Source organism: Erpetoichthys calabaricus, chromosome 1 (assembly GCF_900747795.2).
Source record: "Erpetoichthys calabaricus chromosome 1, fErpCal1.3, whole genome shotgun sequence".
Taxonomy (NCBI): domain Eukaryota; kingdom Metazoa; phylum Chordata; class Cladistia; order Polypteriformes; family Polypteridae; genus Erpetoichthys; species Erpetoichthys calabaricus.
Genome location: NC_041394.2, coordinates 273,487,236 through 273,511,977, shown reverse-complemented (window position 1 = coordinate 273,511,977; position 24,742 = coordinate 273,487,236). Strand labels below are relative to the sequence as shown.

Here is a 24,742-nt window from a genome sequence, read left to right as displayed (position 1 = left end):
TGATGCCCAGATCCCACAGTATCTCCCCTTAGGAGAGGCGTTAGGCAAGTGTAATTGAATAGCGGTGCTGCAAGTTTAGCTTTACACCTGTTTTTAAGGCTTATTGACTGAAAGGGGCTTTCATGAAAAAAGTTAGGGCTTTGCTACAGGATACACCCTCCACAAGTTAAGGAAGTAAAAATAAAGGTATATATCTGTTTTATTTAAACCTTTTAAGTTTATATGCGGGCGGCATGGTGGCGCAGTAAAAGGTGCCAGTTAGGAGACCCGGGTTTGCTTCCCTGCGTGGAGTTTGAATGTTCTCCCCGTGTCTGTCTGGGTTTGCTCCGGGTACTCCGGTTTCCTCCCACAGTCCAAAGACATGCAGGTTAGGTGCATTGGCGATTCTAAATTGTCCCGTGTGTGTGGGTGTGTGCACCCTGCGGTGGGCTGGCACCTTGCCCGGGGTTTGTTTCCTGCCTTGTGCCCTGTGTTGGCAGGGATTGGCTCCTGTATTTAGGATATAGAGGGTTGGATAATGGATGGATGGACATTTGTATGCATAGCCCCATTTGCCCGTTTTCATTTTTTTTCTTTCTTCAGTAATATTTCAGCAAACCCGGAGCTTGTCAGTTCAAATCCTGGTACTGACACCACTGTGTGACCCTGAGGAAGTCACTTCACCTGCCTGTGCTGCAAAAAACAAAATTAATGTAACAAACTGTACCTCAGATGTTGCAAGTTGCTGGAATAAAGGCATAAGTCAAATAGATAAATATGTATTATACACATAGGAACTATTAATTTATTTTCAGTTAAGTCATCTGCAGCAAACCTTTATAAATGAGGGTTTTTCTCCTTTTTAGATAGTGCAAACTGTTTCTTCTTCATTGAGGTTTTCTCTTGGAGAGCTTTTTTCATTTCATTGAAAATTAAAGCAGCAGCTGCCAAAATATGTAGCTTTCTTATTAATTTTTCAACATTGTGTAAAATAACTTTATAAAGTAACATAAAAGGTTTAAATACTGGTTATCCTTTTACACTAAAATATTACTAAAGAGATACAAAAAAGTAAAATGCTTATGTTGTTTTTCTTTAAGGAGATTAAATATTACTGAAGAAAGAAAAAAAAACTAAAACAGCCAAATGGGGCTATGCATACGAACTTAAAAGGTTTAAATAAAACAGAAAAATATACCTTTATTTTTACTTCCTTAACTTGTGGAGGGTGTATCCTGTAGCAAAGCCCTAACTTTTTTCGTGAAAGCCCGTTTCAGTCAATAAGTCTTAAAAACAGGTGTAAAGATATTGACAATAAGCTACGCAAACCCACCAAGACATGGAATTGTTTAAATCAAGGCGCTGCGCTACCTTCTTCCAGATCGGCCCCAAGGCGTTCATATTTTTCCAAAGCAGTTCTGGTCTCCATCGGCATCTGTAGCCGAGTCGAAAAACACCATCCCATACTATTAGTTAACGATTAACACATTTCTGTATGTATTGTAAGCATACAATACAACTGATAATATGTTGCGCTTATTTATCTGGTGTACCGACATTTTTGCGTGTTTAACGGCTGAAATCCAATGTGCCCTTCAGAATGAAAACAGTTTGCATTTACCTTTTTAATAAAAGGCGAGCTTTTAAGCCTGAGAAATCACCCCGTAAATGCACACGTTTAATTGCTTACACAGTATTAAAAGACACTCAACAATTAACGTCATTTACCTTCGTTCCCGTGTTTGAGTCGTGCTGTAAATTCTTACTGTGAAATATAATTGACAAATAATTTGGTGAATGAACTTGTGAAGAAGGTGGAGCTGGAGTATTACGTCACTTCATTAACGAAAATGGCGTGATGTGCGGAAGGGCGGGGGGGTTGACGGAGAATGTTTTCTTCAGCGCTATTTGGGGCTCTTCCTTGTTTTCAGTTCACGTGATTACGTAGGAGGCGTGATGATGCGATACGCGACTCCGCATATTCCATTACAGTACAGTAATCCCTCCTCCATCGCGGGGGTTGCGTTCCAGAGCCACCCGTGAAATAAGAAAATCCGTGAAGTAGAAACCATATGTTTATATGGTTATTTTTATATTGTCATGCTTGGGTCACAGATTTGCGCAGAAACACAGGAGGTTGTAGAGAGACAGGAACGTTATTCAAACACTGCAAACAAACATTTGTCTCTTTTTCAAAAGTTTAAACTGTGCTCCATGACAAGACAGAGATGACAGTTCTGTCTCACAATTAAAAGAATGCAAACATATCTTCCTCTTCAAAGGAGTGCGTGTCAGGAGCACAGGCTGTCAGAAACAGAGAGCAAAGCAAACAAATCAATAGGGCTGTTTGGCTTTTAAGTATGCGAAGCACCGCCGGTACAAAGCTGTTGAAGGAGGCAGCTCACACCCCCTCCATCAGGAGCAGGGTGAGAGAGACAGAGAGAGAGAGACAGAGAAAAACAATGAAAAACAGTGAAAAATCAATACGTGCCCTTTGAGCTTTTAAGTATGTGAAGCACCGTGCAGCATGTCGCTTCAGGAAGCAGCTGCACACAGAAGGTAGCAACGTGAAGATAATCTTTCAGCATTTTTAGACGAGTGTCCGTATCGTCTAGGTGTGCGAACAGCCCCCCTGCTCACACCCCTACGTCAGGATCAGAGAAAGTCAGCGCAAGAGACACAGAGAAAAATAAGTTGGGTAGCTTCTCAGCCATCTGCCAATAGTGTCCCTTGTATGAAATCAACTGGGCAAACCAACTGAGGAAGCATGTACCAGAAATTAAAAGACCCATTGTCCTCAGAAATCCGCGAACCAGCAAAAAATCTGCGATATATATTTAAATATGCTTACATATAAAATCCGCGATAGAGTGAAGCCGCGAAAGGCGAAGCGCAATATAGCAAGGGATCACTGTATATGGACAAAAAAGAGGTTCCAGTTATGACCATTACCCGTAGAATTTCGAAATGAAACCTGCCTAACTTTTGTAAGTAAGCTGTAAGGAATGAGCCTGCCAAATTTCAGCCTTCCACCTACACGGGAAGTTGGAGAATTAGTGATGAGTGAGTGAGGGCTTTGCCTTTTATTAGTATAGATATTTTAAAATATACTGCATAAGACATTGCACAAATAATTGCCACAGCAGTAAGACTGCAAATAATTGATTCTAATAAATAACAGAGCATTACAATAAACTTATTTGTGTTAACATACCACTGTAAAAAAAAAAAAAAAGTGTTAAAGTCAAGAGAGTGGTCAGCATGTGGGAAAAGACCACTAATCAAAACTTGCTTTGGGCTATGTATTCTGTTTTCATTATTACCAGACTAGGCTTAAGGGTACTTTTCAAGCTACAAGGGCAGAATAATAGAACCAGATTATTGTTAAATTAAACATTCTGGAGAGATTAGAAAATAACCTATGTACCCTGTATTATTGGATCATCAATAATGAAGAAAAATTACAGCTGCTAAGTTGTTTGCTCTACTTAATTTAAACTGCAATCATCTAAGAGTGTTCCAGTTTGAAAGCAATAAAATCTAAAATCAATTTAAAAAAAAATATAAAAAATCAAATGGCCGCAAACCGCAGTGCATTTTGACTGGATCATAGCACATGGCAAGATGCTCATGTCAAGAAACAAAAATGCATAAATGATAAATTTACTCCAATACATTATGAAAAATACATTTTTTTACAAGTCACTGTAATATACAAAATTGAACGTCCTTTCAAAACTGTGTGTATTTTTGTTATGTGTTTGTATGCGTTGCTAAAAAAAAACTGCAAATTTTTAAAAGTAATTTGTTATACAACAGATTAAACACATGCAAATATTCAACTGCTTCTATAATAAAGAAATAAATAAAGAAAACTAATTGGCAAATTAATTAAAACGTGTGTTCTGGTTTAACAAACTAGTATGATTGAATAGAGGCCACATGCAGTTTCTTCCTTCACCACTAGGTCACACTGCATGTCAGAATTCAAGCTCCAAGTGAGACATAAATTCAGTACATGTTCCTGTACCAAAAAATGCACAAGTGTTTAATTACCTGGAGCTATTAAAAAAAAAATCTTTTTTTTTTACTCAAAAATCCATCCTATTTTATGGAATCTAAATATTACACTGTCATGTACGTGCAAAGTGTAAAGTCCTTCTATCATTGTGCTTGACAAATGTCCCTTATGCAAACATCAGTGTCAAGGCCACTACCAAGGAATTTTAACACTAAAAACTTCAATAATTCACATTATTCTGATTCTACTGTAAGTAGTCAAATTTGTTGTTGGTTAACTCTTTCAGATGAGATGTGTTTTATAAATGGCTAAATACCAACTTGACTGGATGTGGCCAGATACATACACCAGAAGTTTCAAATGAACGGCTCTTCCCCATTGTTGCAACTGATTGTGTTCACATGACTTGTTAAAACAAACAAAGATTTTCTCTCTAAAGTTTCCTATTTAATATATTGATGTTTCTACAAATATTTTTTATTTATTATTAAATTCTTCAGGAACTAATATGTCATAGACTAATGTTTCTCAGCGTTTGTGATGTCTCAACCCACTTTTTCACTTGCAAATCCACAGGCGAAGGTAGTCGTTCAGGGATGATAGTGCCCCTTGGTGAATTGAGTGCATCAGAGCTGGGAGCGAAACTATAATTGCATGGCAATGCCACAGAGACCCACTGTGTCCCACTTCACGACCAGGTTCCATTATAAAGAATAGGAATTTGTGACCCACAGGCAGCAGCCTGCAATGACCCAGTGGTTGAGAAACACTGTCATATATGATATTTGGTTTTCCAAATGCCAAGAAGGATGGTTTGACTAGTAAATCTACTAAAAATCAATATTTTCCAAATTGTATGTCTATCACATGACATGAAGACAGTGAGACTAGTAATTCTGCCTAAAAATCAGAATAAAATGAATAGCCCATAGGTCAGATTTTTGAATATCTCTAATTTCTACCTTTACTCTACTGTTTCTGAGGAACATGGTCTGAAATCATAAATTGTTGAACAATGGTGTTATCATAAAAATACTAAGTAGGCATAAAAAAAATCTATCTGACAAAATTAGAAAGCATAATCTTGTGATCCCCAAACAGGCTTGTGAGTGCCTCTGAACAGTACCTCCTGCCTACTTTGCTGCTCTACTTGCCATGCTTCCTAATGGCACAATGTAGAAAGGAACCAATAACATACATACCGTAGATACTTGCGTATTAGTCGAATCCACCGCAAATAAGTTGAGTGTATTGTTTAAGCCGAAAATTACCGAATTTGTTATGACCCCGCGTATAAGTCATGGGTAAAAGTTGACAATTGGCTCCAACAGACCCCCGTGACCCTGTGTTCAGAGTCAGCGGGTTGGAAAATGGATTAATGGATAAAACTTGACAGCTATCAGAGATAGAAATGCTAGACTCGTTGACTCTGCAACTAATCCTTGCGTGTGCGTGAGTTGCGAAATGTAAACAAAGGCAAGATGGCGTCGATATGTCACAAGGGAGCAAAGCGAGTGCAGAAAAGAAAACACTAGACAGACGATGTTTTGCTCATTATCGCAGAGTCGGACTCTGATTTTTCAAAATCAGATTTTACTGACAGTGATCAGAATCGAGCAAGAGAGTGAGAAGTCGGCATCAGCTGATCAGACACCAGCGAATGCTGCGGCAGCTGATCGGCTGCCAGTTGAATGCATTTCGCCGCAGCTGATGCAGCTACGGCAAGGTTTGCGTGGGGAGGAATACCCAGACATTGATCCGTGGGAGCCGAACTAGTTTGCCGGACTTCACAAAGACAGCATGGCTTGCTGTTGGACAAGACAGAACACCCGCTGCTGGACTACTTCAGGCTGCTGTCTCCTGATGCTGCTTTTCAGCTACCGTCAGACGAGACAAACAGGTAGGCAGAGAAATTTTTTGAATCGCGGGCTGCGCTTGCATCGCATTGATAGCGTGCGTTGCCTTGGTTCTTTTGATTCCAAATCTGGTTGCACGTGGCAGCTAATGGTATGTTTGTTATCCAAAACCTGCAAAGCTAATGCTCAAATTCAAGTATTTCACCGTTTAAAGAATTATTTAATGAATTAGAAAAAAACTAGCTAATTAGCAATAGTATTGCTGGCATATAATTATTTCAAAGACCATGGGAAACGGCAGATGACTGGTGACTTAACACCGTGATGCGGTGAGTGTACAATGTCATTACCCAAATTCTATGGACAATTGTGTTTGCCCCCACGGAATAAGTCGATTCTGTATTTTTGAATGAATTTAAGGCATTAATTTTTCGACTTATACGCGAGTAACTACGGTAACTGTTACAGGAAAAAAAAAATCTTACTTACAGGCTTATATTGACTAATGAAATCAAATCAGAATTAAAGTGTGGAATACAAACCTACTATCTCTTATTTCAATTTAGTGTCAAAATAAATGGTAATGACCAATTCCCTAACTTCCAACAAATAAAAAAATAGACATACTTCAAATTCTTTCAGATTTGTGCTAGGAATTCTAACACTCAAAATGCTAAGTAAATGCATATCTCAGCTTGTGAACAAATACTATTATGACAAGGATTTATACTTCCAATGTGAACAACTAAACTGAATCCAAAGAACAGACACTGCATTTAATACTAATATAGAATCAATGTACAGCATTCTTTTTATAGCTGTTTCTTCTCTTTATCACAAAAAATTTAGAGAGTAAACACAGTTTTAGTATCACATCTGTAAAAATGGGTGTTCTGTGATTCTTTGTATTCTTTTTAGTCTGCTTTCGACATTTTCTTTTGGAGTCAGGAGTTCTATAATTACTGTATAACTAAGATCAAAATGGTCATTTCCCCTATACTGTATATTTTTCTTTCAGATTGATAAATTGATCCTAGTTTATCCTTTTTTATAGAAGATGCAGCTAAATGCTTCTATTCCAGCTAAAAATAAGTGTAACTCAACAGACACTCCACTGATTGAAAAGAAAATAATATAGAAAAATCCTTTAAAAATGCCAGTATCATAAAACTTCACAATTCTCCCAGAACAAGAAACCATTTTTATAAAATATATCATCATTGAAACTGAAAGATAATTCACTTGACAGTATGTTTAAAGTACTTAGCACAAATCTGCTTCTGTTTTGGTTTGTATTAATTTATTGAAACTCTATGTGAATGTATGATAATTATGAAAAAAATGACAATACAGTAATCCCTCCTCCATCGCGGGGGTTGCGTTCCAGAGCCACCCGCGAAATAGGAAAATCCGCGAAGTAGAAACCATATGTTTATATGGTTATTTTTAGAATGTCATGCTTGGGTCACAGATTTGCGCAGAAACACAGGAGGTTGTAGAGAGACAGGAACGTTATTCAAACACTGCAAACAAAACATTTGTCTCTTTTTCAAAAGTTTAAACTGTGCTCCATGACAAGACAGAGATGACAGTTCTGTCTCACAATTAAAAGAATGCAAACATATCTTCCTTTTCAAAGGAGTGCAAAGCAAGCAGTCAAAAAAAAAAATCAATAGGGCTTTTAAGTATGCGAAGCACCTCCGGTACAAAGCTGTTGAAGGCGGCAGCTCACACCCCCTCTGTCAGGAGCAGGAAGAGAGAGAGAGAGAGATAGAGAGAGAGACAGATAAAAAAATCAATACGTGCCCTTTGAGCTTTTAAGTATGCGAAGCTCCGTGCAGCATGTCACTTCAGGAAGCAGCTGCACACAGCCCCCCTGCTCACACCCAGCGCAGCTCAGCGCAAGAGAGAGAGAGAGAGAAAGTAAGCTGGATAGCTTCTCAGCCATCTGCCAATAGCGTCCCTTGTATGAAATCAACTGGGCAAACCAACTGAGGAAGCATGTACCAGAAATTAAAAGACCTATTGTCCGCAGAAACCCGCGAAGCAGCGAAAAATCCGCGATATATATTTAAATATGCTTACATATAAATCCGCGATGGAGTGAATCCGCGAAAGGCGAAGCGCGATATAGCGAGGGATCACTGTACCATACCTCCCAATTTAACTACAACAATCTTATTTATTCTCCGTTTCTACTAAAATCAAAAATTCATAGAAAAAAATAATAAAAATAATACTGGCAAATTGCAGCATGGACATAAATAAAAACCATAATTAATTATGACGTTTATGAAACTACCAGAATTACTACTATACTATTACTATAAAAAGTTTTGAAAGTATTAAAGTTATTAATCACAAAGTTACAATTAGTGCAATGTTTTTCTTGAGAAACTACTCTCTTTCAGAATGCGCGCTCTTTGGCCAGGCTTTAACATACATAAAAAAAAAAAAACAGACGTGCAAGGCATCTTGTGATCCAATGCTAAAAAGACCAAGGGCATAAAGTTGGAAAGAATTAAAACTTAAAACTAAATTAATTAAATAATATATAAATACCTGCACCAGAAGTTCCAACTTCCTATCATCAAGAAGATGTACTTGACATCGACGCCCTTCCGTCATCTGTAAAATACAAATCAGAAAATTAATAGTCATACAAGTAACTGAATAAATAGAAAATAAACAAATTATATAACTCTGTCAGGCACTTTGCTTAAATATATATCTCACATAATCTAAGTCTGTTAAAATAGCAATGATGCACAATTAAAAACAAAAACACTGCAAAAACAGATATAAACAGACACCTAACATGTGAGTTATAAAAGATAACATTTACAATACAATACAATACAGTTTATTTTTGTATAGCCCAAAATCACACAGGAAGTGCTGCAATGGGCTTTAACAGGCCCTGCCTCTTGACAGCCCCCCAGCCTTGACTCTCTAAGAAGACAAGGAAAAACTCCCAAAAAAACCTAGTAGGGAAAAATGGAAGAAACCTTGGGAAAGGCAGTTCAAAGTGAGACCCCTTTCCAGGTAGATTGGGCGTGCAGTGGGTGTCAAAAGAAGGGGGTCAATACAATACAAATACAGTACAGTACACAGAACAGAACAATTTCTCAATATAGTAAGAAATAAAAAATATAAATTTTAGAAGTACAGAGCAGAATTTAACAGTAGATGATATATCCCATAATAAGATTTGGATTTGTATAGAGTCCTGGAGACCTCATCCTTCAAGCTCCCTCCCCCATTTGGCCATTCCACAGCTGAAACAGTGCTGGGCCAGCCAATCCGATGAAAGGACCCCTCTCTCCCACGATTCCTGCAATCCTCCATCTGGGATGACTTTTCCTTAGGCAGGCAAAACAACTTGGCAGGTGGGCCATGGCACCAAGTGCCACATTTGAGTACTGAAGTGCCACATTTGAGTACATTTAAATACAAAGCTATACCTAAAGTTAAACTTCATCTTTAGTATCATGTGTACATAGAACACAGTGAGCATAGTGCAATGAAATTCATACCTGTATATCCCCTCAAAACAGTGACAATAAAAAAAGAGGGTAAAAATTGCTAAACAACTATATATGCCACATACTTGGTTTTCAGTTTAAATAAAAAAAAAGGTCTAAGAAAAGGTTGAAAGGGTGTTGAAAAATTACAGAATATAAATGATTATGTTCATATATGTAAGAAAGTATTAGTTCCAAGTTGTGCAAATTTCACTTATTTCTATCTTGATCTCCCATTCAAAGCAGTAATCATTGTTTATTAAATGTTTTAAAGCATTTAGGGCAGGGGTTCTCAACGTCGGTCCTGGGGACCCCCCGTGTCTGCAGGTTTTTGTTCCAACCAGCTTCTGTTTTTAATTGGAATTCTAGGCTAATTAAATGAATTGTTATTGCCCAAATTCTGTGTTTTGGGAACAATATAGACATTTGAAATCTAAGTTTGGTAAAAAAAAAAAAAAAAATATATATATATATACTGTATATATATATATATATATATATATATATATATATATATATATATATATATATATATATATATATAAATGTACTAAGCAGTTATATAGGAATAATGTATTTTTTTCTTTTTAATAATATTTTCTTCTTGGTGTTAATTTAATTTTTCATTGTGTTCTAATTATTTAATTAATCCATTGTTTTCTAATTAGTGGGTCTTACGCTAAAGTAGTTGCAGCCTTCCATGATTCAGTGTTGTTTGCCTGGGTGTCTGCTCTGCTTGTTTTTAATTGTCATTATTAAGATACAATGAAGGGAGCAAACTGCACAGAGAAAGGATAAAATAAAATGAAAGCAACAAAAGTGAGTTAAGCATTTAAATCTATAGCAAAAGCAGAAATATTTCTAAATGTCTTGAAAATGTAAAAATCATCCCTCTCTGTTTTCTTAATGTAGAATAAGAAAAAAAAAATTTACCAGCTAATTAATTGAGATTAGTATTATCAGATGTCACCGATTATGAATCTGGTTGAAGCAAAAACCTGAAGCCCCAGTGGGCACCCAGGACCGACTTTGAGAACCCCGATTTTGGGGTAACAACACTGTTTTCTGGTTATTTTTATTTAACCCTGCAATCATTTGCATTACTGATGTGTATTGCTTAGCAATTGCCAACTTCTTCTTACCTGCGATTTGCAAATATACATGGAAACATAAAATTAAAAACACTGACCCATTCAAAAACTAACAAATACAGCTGAAAATAAAACTGAAAACATACTAGTCTGTGCCAATGACAGAAGAGCTAAACAAAACACAACAGCTAAACAAAATAAAAACATATTACACATTATTGTATCGGATACCAATTTTGTTAATAAAACAGTAACTCTATTGCATCCTTCTAAAGCACATCACTCAGGGATTGCCTCTGGGTATTGTCTGACTCCCTTCAGCCCATCACCTCAAAGTAATACGCCATGGACCACAGAGACCTTCTTTTTTGTAGATCTCTCTCAGCATAACTTCCATACTATAGCACACTACCTGTGTATACATCACACAACACATCTGCACAGCTCTTTTGTATTAGACTGTTGTTAATAATGTTATGAATCATTTACATTTTAATTACAAATTAGTAGCATTGTTTTTACATCATGTGTTTATTTTAAAGAAAAAAGGATTGGTTCCTGCCTTGTGCCCTGTGTTGGCTGGGATTGGCTCCAGCAGACCCCCGTGACCCTGTGTTCGGATTCTGCGGGTTGGAAAATGGATGGATGGATGTTCACAAATATGTTTGAAAAAATATGGTTTGTAACAAAGAACATGGTGATATAATTTACTACTTTAGATGGATGTTCTTTGTTCTTAAATGAGAACATGGTGCTTACTGACCCTGAACATATTAGGCCACTACATATAGCTACCAATTTCCTTGTAATACCGTAACATTTTATTCTTGTTTCATCAAAAGGTATTTAAAAACCCAAGCTTTCCTAAACATTATGAAACTATGGTTTTAGGATGTCATACAAATACTGAAGTTTATCACTCTCCACAAAGACCCCCTCACTGTGTAGAACCTTGCTGGATTACATTCTAAAAACACAGAAATGTTTCTAATCCAATCATACATATTAATTATGGATCAGTTATTTTCAAACCAAAAACCACCTGAAAAGAAACTTATGAAACTACCAGAAGCATAGTGGTTAGCACTCCTATCATGGATGTGATATTCTAGGTTTGAATCCCATGGTTAATCAAACGTCTGTGTGGACCATCTGTATTTACTTAGAAATCACTTGCAATACAGATATGGACTGCTTAGCAATTGCCAACGTTTGCTTAGCAGTTTGTGCATACCAGCTATCTGCAAATATATTGGATTTTTTGGACAAATAATCACATGTAAACATAAAATTAAAAACAATGACCCATTTAAACACAAAGTTAGCATGTTCTCCCCATGACCACAGACTGTAGTTTTCCTCAAAGTACTCAGCTCCCCAAAAGCATTAAGGATAGGTTAATTGATGATTCCAAATTACACCCAATTTACGTGAGTGGTTTCAACTTTACATTAACAAAACAGCTTAACTGTTTTTAACTGTAATTCTAGGCACTCTTTTGTAGGTTTGCACACACGGTTGTCTTGGAGGATGCATGGACAGTTAGTTTACCCTTCTGAAGCTAGTTCTCAGTTTTACGTATTATGGGACAGCTGATGTTTGGGGGTATGTGTCTGAAGATATGTACAGCACCATCTTAAATTACTTACAGCCAGCATCTGAAGCATCCAGTGCTACTCAGTAGTGTATACAGTCAAGGCCGGTTCATGCAAACAAAATGTGATCAAAATAAAATCTCTTTATAAAGTTATTGAGCCATTTAAAGTGATTTAAAATTATTGTGTATACCAACTCTTTTTTTATCGTTTTCACTAAACTAACTTACTACATTGGGTTATCAGAACACAGTGTCACAGTCGCAAATATTAGTTTTTTAACTGCTCATCTCCTCAGTAAAAATATTGTACTGCTAGTATCTATCCTTTCATTTAATCCAGAGTTGCAGCCAAGATACTAATGTCAGTGCTTATCCTGGTAACAAAATGGAAAACATTCCTGGACAGCAAGCTTAACACAAAAACTATTATAAATACCAATGACAATCTGTTCATGCTTATACAAAATATAAAAAAATTTAAAAAACGCATTCAGTTAAATTGTAGAATAATAATTTAATACAAATGCACTGTAAGTAAACTTGCACTTTTGTATTAAAAGCACGTAACAGATTGTTTGATCTATTGAAATAAATGCATAGTAGAATGACTAGAAGATCTCTTCACTTCTCCAGATAACTGAAATGAACAGGTATTTGTTTTGCTCAGAATCTGAAGACCAAACAAATTCTTAAATTTATGTGAGGACAAACACTGCATAGCTCAGTTGACAGCATCTAATCTTACTTACATAAGAGGAGAAAATTACTAACAACTTTTAAAATTAATCTATTAGCCTCTGCTTAGCTCAAACACAAAGGGCAGTGAGTCAGACAAAACTAAGGAGAATATACCAATCATACACTAAAAAATGTCCCTGTTTCCACTTTCCCAATGCCTCCACACGCATGTCTGCAATGTCCGGTGACTTCATTGTGTGGCAATGTGAACATACTTTAAAGATGACCAACAAAGAAAACTGTGCACCTCCATGACACTGGACCATTAACTCATATCCTTTTCCTAGTTCCTAGTTTTTCAAGTATAAGCAATAGTCTAAACAAGAGTAACCTCCTAGGTTTCCTGAAAGCTGGAGTACCCCCAGAATCTTAAGATATTTTAACTTCCTGAAAGGAAACCCAAGTAAATTAAGCTCCCCTACAGTACAAGTTTCAAATAAGTACTATTACAGAATAAGTTTGAAGCTGTGCTTCTTACACATCTTTCTACCACACATTTCATTGACTTCTTCCAACTTTTGTTAACAGCAGGTTTTATAGAAAACTCAGCTCTAAATGATGTCAAATGTCTTTTACATTCTGTTGCTCCACCCCTTTGTAACACAGAACTGATTGACTGATTTGGAGTATGGTTCACTGATGGGAATTTGAGCATAATGTTACTGCAAATATAGTAATCTGCCTGCCATAAATTTACATTTTCCATTAGAAAACAAAAGGAAAGAAAGCATGTCACTTCATAACTTTACTCTGCCAAAGTGTCATTTTATGTGTGTGGACAGAAAAAAAATTACTAACAGAATCCACTATGATGACAATTTCCAAGTTTTTAAAAATTCCAAACAATCTTTCAAGGGCTTTCATTTCTTCTGGAAATGTTTGATTAAAAAGTAACAGGTTTTTCACATGTTTTCAAAAGATTAGCACTTCAACAGACAAATGGAAAGTTTCCTCACACTTTTGCATTCACTACTTTCAAACATGAATGTGTAAACAAGGATAACTAATACTGTACAGCTACTGTTTTCAGCAATTCACAACTTCCAAAACCTTTGAGCAGTTTAAAACCATATTAAAAATGAGAATCAAACCTATTCAAGTCTTTAAGAAGTCAAAGCAAAAAAAAAAATAATAATAATGCAGTCTGTTAAAAGATTAAGATAAACAGTTTGAGCAGTTAAAGAATTCCCATACTAAAATGTATTTTCTGTACATATGTGAATTGCTACTGATGCAATTGCCAGTAACGTTTCACTTTTAACTTGTGTTTAAAAGATCCAATCATGGTCAATATGAACTCTTTAATTTTAAATGTGATAAGCAAATAACTGTTCACAGTAAGCACTTAAATAGCATGGCTACAATCCAATTACCGGACTGAAAGAGGAGTTTTATGGCAAAAACTCACAATAAGTAGTAGGAGAAAATGTTAACAGCAAGAAAAAAAAAAAACTGAATAGGAACTTTTATTCATCAAGCAAAAGTACTTTTAATGGATGTTATGGTGGGAAGTAAAGGGAAAAACCACAAAAAAGGATGTCCAGAAACTGACATCTGGAAACCACCCCAGGCAGTTTCAGATTTTATACAAAAATACAAGAATTTTAAAACCAGAGCTGAGGCAAAAGGGTGTATGGGTAACCAATATACTCCAAAATAATTTAAATAAACAATACACATACCAGCTTTATAAAATATAAAGTAATGCAAAAATACGTCAAGAGAGGTTTTAAATTATTGAACTGAATGGCCAAGAAAGCAACAGTTTCCAGAAAACACAAGCCCAGTGCAAAAGCCAAAGATTCCTGCATTCACACAAAGGAGGTAATAAAATAGTCATACATCAGTATAACATCACTGCAGTTTATTGTCTTTGGAAGAAACCCCAACATAGCACTCATGTGTGTCGCTTTAAAATGAAATAGTCATCTCAATTCAAAAAATAGAAAAAATTTCACTGTTAGCACTTTGAAAAAACCAACTTCTTAAATATCAACTAGGTAAAATACTGTGAAGAAAATTATTTAGAACCATCTCACCCTTGCTTTTATCTTTGGTATGGAGACTTCTGTCTAAATATTTACACAGTTGATCTCTTTTAAATATATTATGTCTAGAAGGATGACACAAAGTGTATGCTGCTTTCCCCCTGCCACAGCAACAAAACACTTTACTCTGTTAATGACCGACACTGAAAAAAGTTACAAATTCAAATTTAAAAACAAGTTGAGATTCAAATAAAGTTCTTCAAAAATAGTAAGATATTTTGTGCAAGCGTTCCCACTAACAATTTATTGCAATCTGCCATGACAGAAGAAACATTAATTCCTCATCCCATGACAGAGAAACTTCACATTGTGCAAAGAGTAAAAATCAGTTGAGACAGTCAATTAAGATACACTACTCTTGCCTATTTAGGTCAAGGTTAAATTTAATATGTGACATTTAATGTGTGCACTTTATAGTACTGTCCACCCCATCTAGATCTCATTTGGCCCAAAACACTTCACTTTGCATCAATCGCCAGCAATAGTGTGAGCACATAAGAAAACTTGGGGTGAGGGAATGACTACAGTCAAAATAAATGGGGCATACATACAGATCATAACTATTCAAACTATATTTATTTAAATATATGGTCTGTGATTACCCTTCTTGAATTTAGGAGTCAATCGGGAATGGGTTGTTTGTCCATGTCTGGGTATATTTATTCATGAAAGGCCAATCTGGTGCCACTAATCAACCTACAATGTATGTTTGTGGAAGAGAGAGGGAACCAAAGTACATTTCATATTAAACTATGATTTAGAAAATAAGTTGTATTGGAGTTCCTCAGTAATAAGAACTCAGAAGTTTAAAATATTTTTTTCTCTTTTGTGTTCTTAATTGTATCAACAAGATAAATGACAAATACTAGTATTTAAATAAAGTTATATTAACTGAAACGACACCAACAGCAACAGGGTACTGTTACTTGTGAATTTCCCATTGGGATTAATAAAGTATCTATCTATCTATCTATCTATCTATCTATCTATCTATCTATCTATCTATCTACTTTTTAACCCCAAAGGCCTAAATATTAGTTTCAAACAAATAAAAAACTAAAAGGCTTTCTTAGGATAGAGTGCAAAGAGATATTAGTTCATACATTTATTTCTAGCACCATTAATTACAGCAAGGCTTTATACACATGATACTCAAATAGTTCTATTTGTAGCTTCCATTAACTCAAATGCTGTTTCAAAAATCATTAATAAAAGTTGGAAATTGAATATTACTACTTATATTAAGTGTATAAAGCTTAAAATGGTTTTTACTTAGTTTAAAGAATTTACCAGTTCACATAAATCAGAACTTGTAGCACATTACAATTACAAGGTGCTGATCTTCTAAAGGTTACAAGGATAAATAAAACTACTGTGGGAGGTTAAGCCTTTAGCTACTGGGCCCCAAAGCTGCAAAATGATCTGCCTGCTTGACCAGGGATGTCCCATCAATCCTAAAATTTATCTTCAGGTTGAAGATTTACTACTTTAGCCCACCATACCCTGCCCATAATGCAGTTTTGTTTGTTAGTCATTGGTTAATAAATATAAGCTTCGTAATCAATATGAAATGCTACGGATCCTCCTCTATTCAGTTTCTCTTATCAGTGTCCTTAAACTTCCATTGCTGAGCAACTACTCCAACAACAAATAGTGAAATCCTTGGGATTGAACAGTTAAAAAAAAAAAAAAAAAAAAAACAGTCTCCTTTTTAGACTGTTACACATGTATTTATGATGTTGTGGAATACCAGGAGGGGATCTCTGACACTGTTATTATCCGATTGTGTCCCCGCTCAGGAATGCCATTAACTACAATTTTTACATTCCTCTCCCCTCTTTCATTAACTGGTCATATCTCTGTTAATATAACAATGGTAATGGACTTCATATTATTATAATTTCTTTAGCCACAGTTGTGGTCTAAGTATATTTGTATGTACAAAAGTAATTTAGCTTCAGATTTTATAATATGTACATCTATATTTTGTACTGTAAATGAAAAGTCCACTGACAGTTAATTGTGAAATTACTATGTGACATGGAGCTGATTTGCAGACAAAGACCCTCTTTTAAACCAGAAGTTATAATTACTACAATTTTAAAAACAAATTATGATGTAGTAATGGGCAGAGCCAGTCAACAAGGTCCATAGAGCCTGCAGTTTTCATTCCTACAAAGTAGTAATCAACAGCCAGTCTAGGTCTTTAATTTTACTCATATTTTAAATGCCAAGTTTATCACTTAAGCTCAATGGCTCTGATGCACCATGACCCAAAGTTAGAACACACTGATAAAAACAAATAGGTGGATAAAATGTTTTAGAATACCTATTCACACTGCTTACTGTATGTTAAACTGTAAGATAACTGAAATATTTCAAAATATTTGAACTCTTGTCTTCTTTCTTCCACAGAGCCTGTGTTCTGATTGATGTGCTTAAAAGTAAGATTATGAAATTTTTGTGAGGAGTAGTAGTATACTCTATAGAAGTGAAAGATATCAGAAATCTGGAAAGAACAGAGATGCAAATTATCAGATGGATACAGTATGTTGAGTGTCATGGAGTGAGATGATGATGATGAATGCTAAGGTAAGAGAAAGACTTGGTGTGAAGGCAATAGCTGTTGCACGGAGGAGAAACAGAGTAAATTGCTTTAGGAATATAAAGTCCAAGGATAACTGGATGAAGTGGAGCTCTAAGACAGAAGTTGTGGGTATGCTCAAAGTCAAAGTGTGTCAGATGATAAGAAGGGGTCTCATCCCAAAGCACTGACAGTATAGCAAAATGTTTTCAGCTGTAAATATAATCTTTGAAATCTCAGAAAATGGCAGTTAAACCGGGGATGATAATGATGATGTACCTCACCCTGGGAGTTAAGATGCACTTACAGGTGTCAACCTATACTATAACATGAACATTATAGTGGATATCTCTTGTATAAGTAATTGCTAAATCCAAAATCTTCACACACTTCCTACATAATTCGGCTCCAACATTAGTTCAAATAAAAATGACTGGCATATTTTTAAGTTTAAGTTGCAACAAATAACCAACCAATAATGACACTCCATTAGTGTAATATTTCGGCATTATAGTAGTTCAGTGCCAGGTATGGCATGCCAGCTAACCTAAACTACCAGAATACATCTTATCTCCTCAATGCTACATAGTACACTGTGACTTTGTATTTTTTCTCATTTATGATTTGAAAGAAATTAAAAATACATAGTGGAACTTTTGAAGATGAAACCACCATAGAATTAAGGTTAAGTGCAAGAAAACTGCTTTGGCAAATGTCACAAAAAGGCAAAATGTACAATGTATGTTAAAATCTGACTATTAAACTTTATGAATTTGATCTAAAATGCATGAATTATATCCAGTTTTGCAGTACTACTCTTGGTAACAGATCACATTGCTTTGCCATAGGTCCTCCCTGAAACTCCCTCCTTACCTCTGTGCATGAAGCATTTTTAATTCAAACAATGGCCCTTTATTGAAGCATTAACTGACTTAATGCCTAGCTGATTTTACTATCTACATACGTCACAGCTGAACTTGTGCTTAGTACTACTCCCCCTTACAGCTGCTGTGACATGGATGCAAACCCTGACCAGTTACTGTGCAAAGTTTGTATGTTCATGCTGATTCGGTGTTGTTTTTCATCACATTAGTTTTCTCCCATTTCCCAATGATGTCCATAATACACTAAAATTTACAGAGTGTCAGCAAAGAAGTGTGCTGCTCTTGCAAGAGCATGGCATCCTATCCAAGTTTATTTCCTCCTTTGTGCCCTATACTGACAGGATAGGTTGATTAACAGGAGTGATTAACAGATGGATAAATCACCATGTACTCCTTTTTCAAAATACCTTGGAATATTACTTACTATGCTATAAAGATGCTATATAAACTGATTCTGCATACAGTGCAATACCCTTTAAGCTAAAGTGCATGCTACTTCTTTAACCAAATATAGAAGCATAGCATACATAAAATCAAGGTTATAAATAAAGTAGAAAAAACTAAACAAAGTCTCACATTGCCTACATTTATCATTTTTAAACTCTTTGTGACAAATTTGCTGCATTTAATATGCAGTGGCACTTGTATTTCCCCCAAGATAAGAAAGCTATCAGTTTTTTCCTGTTTTCCACTGACACCAAGCCTTTGGTATGCATGTACGCTTGAAAACCTTCAACATGTGTATTTTATTGACTTTGCAGTCAATGCACTGCTCTACCACTACATCCTGCAGTTTTGTTTTTTTTTTTCTTCCTGACTCTTCCAGCTGACCCTGGCAGGGAGCTGAAGCCTGTACTGAAAGCAGCAGAGGCAAGGCAAGAATCCACTGGACATGGCATGCACACACCTATCAAGCCTGTGTCAGCTGACCCAACCCCTTGTCTTTGGATTCTCAAATGAAAAATGTACGTACATTTCGTGTGTGTGTGTACAAGTTGCTTAAAGAATAATACTGTACTTTCACTGGCAGTGTTATGTGCTGGTTACGTTTCTGGATTTCAAACTGTGAGGCTGTGGGTTCATATCCCGCTACGGACACCGTGTAACCAATAAGGAAGTCATCACTTCACCTGCCTGTGCTCCAACTGGCCAGAGGAAAAAAAAAAACTGTATAACCAAATGTATCTCAAATATTGCAAATCTTCTTGGATAAAGACAAGTAAATGTAGTGTCCCTGCAATTTTGTCCGCACGGAGGTATATTTTTTTCGGAAGTCACAACAGATAAAAGAATCCTTTAAACACAAACGTAGCCAGTCGACTACCTTCCCATCCTGGATTGAATTTAAACATACTGTTTTATAAACAATCTCTCACAGTTTGCTAAGCAACGTTGTTACAAAACACAGAAGACAAAACAACATAATAGACAACAAGAAGACCTGTGGCTAGCACATGAACCACACAAGCTAGTCTTTTACAGAAGCCTGTGAAAGTCAGTAGTTTTAATAACACATTTTTCATTGATCGCGTGTTATCAAATTCTGAGTGGTGGGGGCCTAAGTGCACCCAAATACTATCCGGCGATGGTACATTTTAAACCATATGTAATCGACCATTGGGCGAATGCTGGACTCTGGACAGTACTCAAAAACATCCGTCCGTTGTACAAACCAACCCAAAACTGAACGTCTGCCCATCACAGACCACACCCACACTCTCACCCGCCATAAGGGGCAAAAATCCGAGGTCACCCAGCGATCCAACACGCATTGTACCAGTTCACAATAATTAGTTGAACAAGAAGCACCTAAGTACGTTAGGTTACTGTTCAAAAGCCTATTTTAATCATTCGGGGGTAGCAACCGTCAAGGCTGCTCAAACTCCTAGCGTTTAAATGAAAACGACGCGCTACAAGTGGTGGTGTGCGATACAGCTGGCCACAAGCTCTCCTGTTAGAAAACAAACGGAGCGACACGTGTTGTTCAACCGTTAAGCCCCGCATCAGGCACCTCCCGAAGCACTGTAGTGTGTTGTTCCCCCCCCCCCCCCCATCAGCATCTCAAGCAGGTCCCGGCATTAGGAAGGTTAACTCTGCGGCGCCAGAAAGCGCGAGCCCCGACAGAATGTCTCGCGCACGCGCCCGCGGCAAGCCGGGCGCAACTTGGGTAAGCGGTGGTCAACCACGCGTGCGAAGCGCGTCAAAGCAAATCCTTCTAAAGCTACGAAAAGCTTCAAAAAAAAAAAAGCAGACAGGGGTAGGTGGAGTTCATGGTGCATATTCAGCAGAAAGTTAACGAGAGTTGAATCGGCAACGTAATTCACAGGCATCTAAAAAACAATGCATATGAAATCGAGTCTGGTGAAATTAAAGTCACTGAGATGCCACTGATTTCGTGTTCAGGTTAACTGGTGATCCAGTGGAGGGATACCAACCGGGTAAAATTGCTGGGTGACACAACCGCAAACCTATTCTCTGCAACGCGCTCACTCCGTCAAATTAAAGAACTGCTCATTCACCCCTCAATAATACACATGTAGGTTTTATACGCCCCCCATCACCATCGTATTAAGTCGAAGGCACAATTGGCGGTTAAAAGCGAGTTACCTTTCACGAATGGGGTCTCCTCCCGCCCCCCAGAAATTCCAGCACGTAGAAGCAGATCGATGTCAAGGGATTAGTGCAACATCACCCACAAAAAAATCCAGTTCAGGAGGCCTCCGGCCTAACTGCCGGCTTCCTCGAATGAAGCGCAGGCAACCGAGGCACTCGTGAGCGTGTTTGCCGACTAATCAGTGTCCACACATCCTGGCTAAATTGTCCGGCTGAGGCACGATGGCCCGCTTCCCGGCGGCCGCACTCTGCTCTTCATCTTTAGCGGCGCTCGTCAGTTGCAGCCTTAGCGCACTCAAGCTGCGCCTTCTCGTCCTTTGGTGGCGGTTGCGGGGAAGGCTCCTCTGGCTTTGCGGGATGCTTCTTCACGTGTAGACGCAAACACACTTTGGTGAGCTGGCTGAATGAAGGGGAGGAAGACACACACAGACTAAAACGTTACGGCTTCTAACGCCGGGTCATGTGAAACTCGGAAACCTTTCCCACAGCAGGCGGCAGCTCCGAGCGAGCAGCCTGCTGACACACATCTGGATCGGCGCGTTCGCGCTCTCGAGCCCCCCGCCCCCCAAGTGTATGCAGCGGGGGCTCCTCTGCGTCCTTATCGCTGCTGGCCGAAAGAAAACTTTCCGACTAATGTTGCACAGGGCACGTGGATGCCTGCACAAAGCAACTGTTTTTTTCTTTGTTTACAATTGTAATCCCACGGGGACTCGCAATAATACTACTTAGCATTTTTCTGTATTCCCTGCTGGCGACGTTCGTCTCTCTCTCTCGTCTGGCAGTAATGCACATAATGGAATTCAAGTGGGGTCAGGGACTTGGGTTCGATTCGCTGTATGGTAAGTGTGTCGCCTTAAATTTTCACGAATCAAAGTTATTCCAGTCCGTGCGCATGTGCTATGCAGTGGAACTGAAATCCCTTCTAGGGTGGCTCCTACCTTTGGCTTCTTGCTCCTGGGATGGGGCTCCTGCAAGTCCAGATAACGGACTGGAATTCATAAAGCCTCAAGATGAAATGGCACTGCTGCTTGCTGATCTCTGGCACTAGTCCTAATTCTCATATATGATATTTATAAGCACAAAGTACAGACGATGTGGTGACTCCCATTGCCTCATAAACACCACCACCCAAACATTAAAGCCAGTAATATAATAGGATTTTAAATAATGCTGTGCCATGTGTTTGTTGAACAGAAAGAAGGTAATTTACATTAACATTATTCTTAATCTCTCACCTAATTCATTGTCACATTTGGTGCCAGGCTCTCCCAGTTCCTTGCCAACACACAATAACTAGTTTGGAATGGCCAGTTAAGCTAACACACGTTTTTGGAGATGTTGGAGAAAACTTGTGAACACGTAAGGAAAAGCAAACTTCCAAAATTTCAACAAGTCACAAGATTCAAATCTGGGATGTTTGATCCAATTAAGCAGCAGCACTAACTACTGCACTACCATGCCATCCATCTTAAAGAGTTTTGTTATTCACTGGTAATGTCTCGAGTTGTGGAGTAGCCTCACTATAAATGCTCTGAGATTGACTCAATAGAATTCACATCTGGCTTTCCAAGTGAATTAACTATAAAGTCATTTTTTGAACAGGTTTTTTCTTTAAAAGTGAGACGTGAAGAGCCAGAGCAACAGGACCAAGTCAGAAACTTGGGAGGGCAGTGTAAATCGGGAGTGTCAAATTCAGAAAGCACTTTGAGCATGGGAAAGGAGCTATATAAAATAAATGTATTATGATGATTATCATCATCATCATCACAGAGGACTGCAATGGCTGCATGTTGTCATTCCAGGCACTTTCTTAATTAATAATCAATTACTGCTTTTCTTTTCTCATAATTATAATTGACTTGCATAATTGTTTTTTCCTTAAATGGGAGCCAGACAATGAACAGATGCCAAGCAAGCCAACAGATGACCAGTTTACTCAGGGGTATTTATTAGTCCCGCAGGACTGTTTACTCCAAAAAGTCTCCTATTTACTAAAGCCACTAACTTAATTCTATGTCTTAGCATCCATTTTCTGTCACACTAGTCATTTCTAAAACAGATTTTATTTTTTTCCGATTTCACCACCTAAATTGTTTGAGGCCATGGCAGACCTAATTCATTACACGCACCCTCACTTATTCTTATTGAGCCAGTTTCAAGCAGTTAATCATCCTGAATGTGGGACCACACTGGAGTACACCCATTTGAACATGGAGAGAACATGTACAATCCACTGATCAAGTGCTGTAAAGTGGCAAACAGTTGTACTATAACGACATTCATCCATCAATTTACTGATCCACCTCAATCCAGATTAGGGTATTGGAATGCTGGAGTCTATCTTGGCAACAGTGATCACAAAGCACAAACCAACTTTTGACTGACCACTGGGTCATTGCAGGGAAGAATTATTGGGTCAATATGGAATTGTTAAATAGCCACCTTACTTTATTCTCATGTTAACTGTGGTGTTTTGATTTTAGAAATAATACATGTCAAGGGCATTTTGGCATTCCAGGAAACATTATGATAGACCTTTTATATCTGAATTCTTAATATTTATTTATTATATAGCTTTAGGGTGAACCTATTCCCAAATGTTTGTGTTATACTGTATAAATTCTTAAAGGTGGCAGGACAAGACACATTTAGAGATGCTAGTCATCCAACCAGCATATCTTTGGACTGTGGGAACAACTTAAGTGTTACTAGGGAAACCTACAAAAACTTCAACCACTTTGGCTATTTCCTTTGCCTTAGTCCTGGCCATCAATCATTTTTAAGTGAATACATCTTTTTTCACCTTGCAAGTGCTAACACAAGGTAGATTACAAAACAAAGAAGATTAAATTCAGAGAGAAATAAAGTAATAATAATAATAATAAATATCTATTGATCATTTTGACATTTCCATCATACCAGCAGGGAAAAGGCTTGACTTTTTCTTTTAGTAAAAATGTGTTCAAATTACATAATTTTAGTTCTGAAAACATGGGAAGTTTTGGAAACTAATGACTATATATGTCCAATGTTTTCTCTGCTTGAGAATTATTTTAGAGAGTGCTAGGTATGCTTGTGTAAATTGAATTGTCTCTACTTTGTAAACTTCAGCTGTGCTATGTAAGCACTGTCCCCATGGTAGGCACTGGGGTCTTCACTAATATTTCTTCCACTTTATCTTCAGTTGAGAGATCATTTACTCTGCAAGTGTACAGGCTTAAAGTTGGACCCTAGAGACTTGTAACATTGATTAATCATAATCTGAAATGGAAGAATAGCATCTCAGGAGCAAGGAGAAACATGGCTGGAGCAGGCAAGTGTTGCACATACTCTAAAGTTGTTAAACACACAGGGACAAAATAGTTAAATCAAAATAAGGTAAAACATAGACAGTGGTAAAACAGTCCAAAAGAGGAAAGCAAACGTGAGCAAAGAATAGAGACAAGAATTACATTACAGGTATATATATAAGTACTCACACCAGAACGGCAGTTGTGGGGGCAGAATTGGCAAACATTATAGCTGCAAGCAAAAATCAAGATCTATGTAGCTTTGAGTATGCCATTTGGGGAAAAATCTGCTTTATATAGGCTACCTATTAGTCAGTGAGTCTCAGGCAAGTGTGCAGAATATACTGAAACGTGTGGCATTATACTTTGCATGAACTGTGCTTTAAACCATTTTATTTTTGCCGCAATCACTGGAGTTTCAGAAGTCTCAACCTTGTTTCTCCGTTGCTCACCATTCTGTTTCACACCCATCTCTCTATATATAAAAGGAAATCCTGGAATGGAAAGCAAATGCAAG

At 37.3% G+C, this 24,742-nt stretch overlaps 1 protein-coding gene across 4 annotated transcripts in view; it reads right to left on the bottom strand.

Moving 5' to 3' along the window:
- The window catches only part of frmd4a (FERM domain containing 4A), a 449,055-nt gene that overhangs the window by 178,152 nt on the left and 246,161 nt on the right, over positions 1-24,742 (bottom strand). For 3 of the 4 annotated variants that reach the window (XM_051931569.1, XM_051931568.1, XM_051931567.1), the window contains exon 2: positions 8,419-8,484. In XM_051931569.1, the coding sequence (XP_051787529.1) occupies positions 8,419-8,484 (66 nt within the window). Of the gene's footprint in view, positions 1-8,418; positions 8,485-20,929; positions 21,641-24,742 lie in introns of those variants that run through there. The other variant, XM_028815121.2, reaches the window with a different exon arrangement.